This window comes from Sprattus sprattus, assembly GCF_963457725.1.
Source record: "Sprattus sprattus genome assembly, chromosome: 18".
In the NCBI taxonomy this organism is placed as follows: domain Eukaryota; kingdom Metazoa; phylum Chordata; class Actinopteri; order Clupeiformes; family Clupeidae; genus Sprattus; species Sprattus sprattus.
Genome location: NC_137916.1, coordinates 27227159 through 27233053, shown reverse-complemented (window position 1 = coordinate 27233053; position 5895 = coordinate 27227159). Strand labels below are relative to the sequence as shown.

Sequence of the window (5895 nt, the reverse complement as noted above, 5' to 3'; positions counted from 1 at the left end):
ACACTGTACCCTCTCCGACGTGTCAATACACCTTAAGTAATTTGTTTTTGCCTTCCATGTGTTCCCACAAGTGTCAGCGGTGTGTGTTGGTTACATATGCAATATCCATTATGTCCCGCGTAATTATAATCACTCAAGATAAGCCTCCATCTCCCCTGATGAAAGCCCATTTTGTTGATAACTCCCAAAACACGTTTTACATAATTTGTTGTTTACTTGAGGGAAAAGAGGAAATGCCCACGAGCAGCCATGTCTTTTTGGACCAACTGCAACCCGTCGCTGATTGGTATGCTGTCAGAACCAACACCGGACCTCTCTGATGGAATGCAGAGCAGAGGCAGCCAAGCACTGCGTCACCCACTCTCTCTCTTTCTCTCTCTCTTTCTCTCTTCTCTCCTTCTCACTCTGTCCACCTCTCCCTCACTTGTTCTCTTTCTCTCTCCTCTCTCTCTCTCTCTTTCTCTCTCTCTCGTTTTCTCTCCTTCTCACTCTCTCCACCTCTCCCTAACTCTTTTCTCTCTCTCCTTCTCTCTCTCTCTCTCTCTCTCTCTCTCTCTCTCTTGCTCTCTCTCTCTCTTGCTCTCTCTCTCCTTCTCCTGGACAAAATGCCGACAGGCTGCCAGCTCCGGCTTCCTGTGGCGCGCCACCCAGACTTGTAATCTCACAATAACAGGAGAGGCTGTCTCCACACCTGGGTCCCCTGGCTGCCCAGGACTGCAGCGCTGCGAGACTGGGGGGGCTTAGAGAGAGGGATCGCCTGCGAGACTGGGGACTAAGAGAGAGGGATCGCCCTGCCTCACAGACAGCCATCTTGGGGAGCCACCGAGGCCATCTACCCAAAACTACCACTGATTATAAACCGCTGAGACACAATTAGGATATGATGAACCCACATAACAGGAAAGGATCGGAACCGTGGATGAATTTCAATTGTTATCACCCCTCTCTGCTCAGAAATAGCAGTCTGATTCTAGCCTCTCAAAAACAGATGTCATTTGCAGGACGCAAGTGGAGGAAGATGCTAAACTAAGAAAAAATAAAAAATAATAATTGTGATACCTTAAAGTCACCAGTAGATAATTCGGAGTGAGGGAACAGACATAGCCCATTCTAAAGCCCATTCTAACCATATGCTATGCTTACTCCAACCATATTATTAAGCCCATTCTAACCATATGATATGCTTACTCCAACCAGATAATAAAGCTCATTCTAACCATATGATGCTTACTCCAACCATACAATAAAGTCCATTCTAACCATATGATATGCCCACTCCAACCAGACTATAAAGTCCATTCTAACCATATGATATGCCCACTCCAACCATACTATAAAGCCCATTCTAACCATATGATATGTTTACTCCAACCATACTATAAAGCCCATTCTAACCATATGATATGTTTACTCCAACCAGATTATAAAGCCCATTCTAACCATATGATATGCTTACTCCAACCAGATTATTAAGCCCATTCTAACCATATGATATGCTTACTCCACCAGATAATAAAGCTCATTCTAACCATATGATATGCTTACTCCACCAGATAATAAAGCTCATTCTAACCATATGATGCTTACTCCAACCAGATAATAAAGCTCATTCTAACCATATGATGCTTACTCCAACCAGATAATAAAGCTCATTCTAACCATATGATGCTTACTCCAACCATACTATAAAGCCCATTCTAACCATATGATATGCTTACTCCAACCATACTATAAAGCCCATTCTAACCATATGATATGCTTACTCCAACCAGATTATAAAGCCCATTCTAACCATATGATATGTTTACTCCAACCATACTATAAAGCCCATTCTAACCATATGATATGTTTACTCCAACCAGATTATAAAGCCCATTCTAACCATATGATATGCTTACTCCAACCAGATTATTAAGCCCATTCTAACCATATGCTTACTCCAACCATTCTATAAAGCCCATTCTAACCATATGATATGCTTACTCCAACCAGATTATTAAGCCCATTCTAACCATATGCTTACTCCAACCATACTATAAAGCCCATTCTAACCATATGATATGCTTACTCCAACCAGATTATTAAACCCATTCTAACCATATGCTTACTCCAACCATACTATAAAGCTGGAGCGTGTGTGACGTGTGTGACGTACATGGAGAGAGCGCTGGAGCGTGTGTGTGTGACGTACCTGACGGACATGGAGAACTCCCCCGGGGCGCTCTCGCTCTCCCGGACCAGGAACGCTCCGCACTCCCGGTGTCTCAAGCGGCCCTCGGCCACGTTCCTCGAGATGCGGCCAGCGAACCACCTGGAGATGAACACAGAGGCAGATCACCACCACGACACCATGCGTGTTATTAGGCCACATACAGGCTACCTGGAATCTGTACCTGGCTGAAGTCTCATTGTAGGCTACTCAACAAACAAGCCCCCTGCATCACACTGACTCTGGGTTTACATATTCAAATTAACTGCAACTTGCCCTTCATGTGCCCAAATTATTTATTATTATCTTGTAAAACATTTGTCTTTTGTTCTTGTTTATGCTATTTTGTTATTATGTTGTGTGTTATGTCCTATGCACCAACCGCACCAAGTTAATTTCCTGTATGTGTGAATATACTTGGCCATTAAAAGAATTCTGATTCTGATTCTGAGTCTTATTGTAGGCTACTCAGCTGTTGGGCTTGCATAGCCGTGCAGTCGGCATAGTTACATAACAGAGGTGGCCTGCCATGTTATTAGTTGCTATGAAATGATAATACATTACTTCGATGTAACATTCCAATTATATCCATAATTACTACATAAATTATGTTAAATAAATAAATGAATAAATACATGTCACGTTATATTGTACAAATTAACAAGAGCTCCACCAAAAGACAACACATATTTTATATATATTGAAGAATTTAGTAGAATAAAGTAGAATATAGGAAGAGTTACTGTCAATTTAGTACGTTATGCTTTATGAATGTGTGTGTTTTTTTTTTTACATGTGTCAGCATCGTGCTGACCTACACCGTAAATAATTCATGAGATTTTCTGAGATATTTCCTGTGGAGCTGAAAGTCACACCTAGGCTTGTGTTAAAAAACCGAGTTAAAAATGAGGAAACACAACAACAAGGGAGGCACATTCAGGATGCAGCTTTGAGATGTTCCATGTCGGATTACATCACACTTTAAACAGCACAGTATGTATCCTAGTATAGATCACGGCCCCTCGCAGCCTGCCAGAAACACAGACCGATACATCTACAGAAATATAGGCAGCCCACGGGGGACGACTGCCCACGTTGTGCATAAGCGCAGATACTTACGTGTGCGGTCTTACATTGATATAGTTCTTGGGCACGTAGCCCTTCCTGTTCACCAGCTCTGCTGTGTACCAGTTAGGATCATCCTCCATGTTAGTAATCTGGTGAAACGGAGGCAAACGACTGATCATTACAGAGTTCTCACCGAGTATGGCCTGTGAAACTTCATTACAACACTACCATATGAACCTGAGTATATATATATATCAGTTTGTGTGTATGCTTGCGTATATGCACACTTAACAGTCCATCATTCATCGACTACCCTACACATAAGAAAAATCTATGCGCTACATGTTCATTACATTTAGCAGGAGCATTCAGTGTACATGTTTCGGGTCACAGAACTAATTTCCACAAACAGCAATCTTCACGCGTAATTACCCTGGCCAGAGGGGAGAGCCATGAGTTAGAGGGGTAAAGACAGAAAGGGGTGAAGACAGAGAGGGGTGAAGACAGAGAGGGCTGAAGACAGTGAGGGGTGAAGAAAGAGAGAGGGGTAAAGACAGTGAGGGGTAAAGACAGAGAGAGGGGTGAAGACAGTGAGGGGTAAAGACAGTGAGGGGTGAAGACAGAGATGGCTGAAGACAGAGAGGGGTGAAGACAGAGAGGGGTGAAGAAAGAGAGAGGGGTAAAGACAGTGAGGGGTAAAGACAGTGAGGGGTGAAAACAGAGAGGGGTGAAGAAAGAGAGAGGGGTGAAGACAGAGAGGGGTGAAGACAGAGACGAATGTCAGGGCTGCAGGCCCTTCTTACCTTGAGTACGTCGCCCTTCTGGAAGCTGAGTTCATCGCTCTCCGTGGCCCGGAACGTGTAGAGCGCCACCGCTTCCATCCTGGGACCCCCTCCTGTATGGATGCCGGAGTCCAGGGATAGGGCAGCGGGAGCAGGAGCAGGAGCAGGAGCAGGAGCAGGAGCAGGAGCAGGAGCAGGAGCAGGAGCAGGAGCAGGAGCCTGACCTGGTCCTATCTGATCCAGGAGCAGCAGCAGCAGGAGGGAGAGAGGCAGAGGCGGAGAGATCCACAGCCTCAGAGCGGTACTGGACTACCAGCGGCTGCTACAGCGCACAGAGGGGGGGGGGGGGAGGAGAGGAGAGGAGGGTATCCGCGCTTCGCTGATGAACTGCCGCACGATCCGTCACACACACACACGCACACGCACACACACACACAGAGAAAGAGAGCGACTAAGCCGACAGTGGCACATCTGACAGTGTGAGAGAATGAGAGAATCAGGGAGAGAGAAACAGGCTGCAAGGCAGAGACACAGTGAGAGAGAGGAGAGAGAGAGAGAAAGAGAGACTCACAGTGAGAGAGAGAGGAGAGAGAGAGAGAGAGAGAGAGAGAGAGACTCACAGAGAGTGTGTGGGAGAGAGAGAGAGACTCACAGAGAGAGAGAGGAGAGAGAGAGAGAGAGAGAGAGAGAGACTCACAGAGAGAGAGAGAGAGAGAGAGAGAGAGAGAGAGACTCACAGAGAGTGTGTGGGAGAGAGGGAGGGGGAGGCAGTTCCTGTCTGTGTTCTGTGTTCTCTCACACAGATACAAGTGGTGAACTGAGAAACAGGAAAAGGAGAACAAAGAGGGGGGAGAATAACATGCGAGGCCACCACACAAAAACTTCCCTTACGTGAGTGTGAGTGTGGGGCTGGGAGGGCATCATACAATGATACCATCAAAACAGTTAGTCATATTAAAGGTGCATATTGGAGTTTTTTGTTGTATTATGACGGCAAGCTTCTGGGCCTGCCTGCCCCCCATGATATAATTCTGTTAAAATAGCGAAGACTTACATTTCACATTATGTTGATTCATCGTGCAAGGATTTTATGCATTTACTTTCTATGCAAACTTTCTGTTTTTTTAGGTTGAGAAAAGTAAAAGAACCTCAACGAAAAGCCCGAAACGTAGAATGAACAGGACTGTTTGGACACACCCTGTCTCTGAATCATTCCCTCAGAGTTACATCATTGATTGAAGGCCAGAGATTCACAACGCTTTTTGTTGTTCTGAGAACAAAACCTATACATTGCTTCTTTAATGGCATACAAAGCTCCTGGGAAAGAACATCATGTTGCTCCACTTGGAAGGAGTGGGGGTTTGTCCAGTAACTGTCATTTTCTGCTGTTGCTATTTGCATTTTACCGATTTTTAAGAATGTGATATTTGTATTATTGTATTTTCCAGGATGTGATATCATATAGACATGCCTGAAGCTTAGAGGGGATGATTTTGGTCATTGTTTGACAAACAAAAAAGATGTTTGTGATGGTGACACAGAACAATGCCTATTGTTGATGAAGATCTCCTTTAGTTACACCTGAGTTGCTACTCCAACTTCTGCTTAATCCCCCCTACAAAGTATTGCTACGTGTGTGCAGAACCGTTCAATGTGAATTTACTGAAAATGAGGTTAGAATGCTTTTCACAAAATCAGATTGTGTGGCCCACCAAACTACTGTATCAGTTTATCATAAAACATGATCTAGGTTTTGTCTGGCTGACTGAGTAATGTTCCTCATTACTTTACCCAGCCGTCCAAAAAAAAAAAAAAAACCCTGATTATTGAAATTAC

General features: G+C 44.4%; 1 protein-coding gene across 1 annotated transcript in view; it reads right to left on the bottom strand.

Annotated features, from left to right (window-relative positions):
• Window positions 1–4336, bottom strand: part of grapa (GRB2 related adaptor protein a) — an 11914-nt gene extending 7578 nt beyond the window's left edge. The window contains exons 1-3 of the mRNA XM_080857262.1: window positions 4081–4336; window positions 3329–3426; window positions 2192–2311 (exon numbers count right to left, since the gene is read on the bottom strand). Coding sequence (XP_080713388.1) covers window positions 2192–2311; window positions 3329–3426; window positions 4081–4158 — 296 coding nt within the window. The 5' untranslated portion in view covers window positions 4159–4336. The remainder of the gene's footprint in view (window positions 1–2191; window positions 2312–3328; window positions 3427–4080) is intronic.
• Window positions 4337–5895: the final 1559 nt, after the last annotated feature.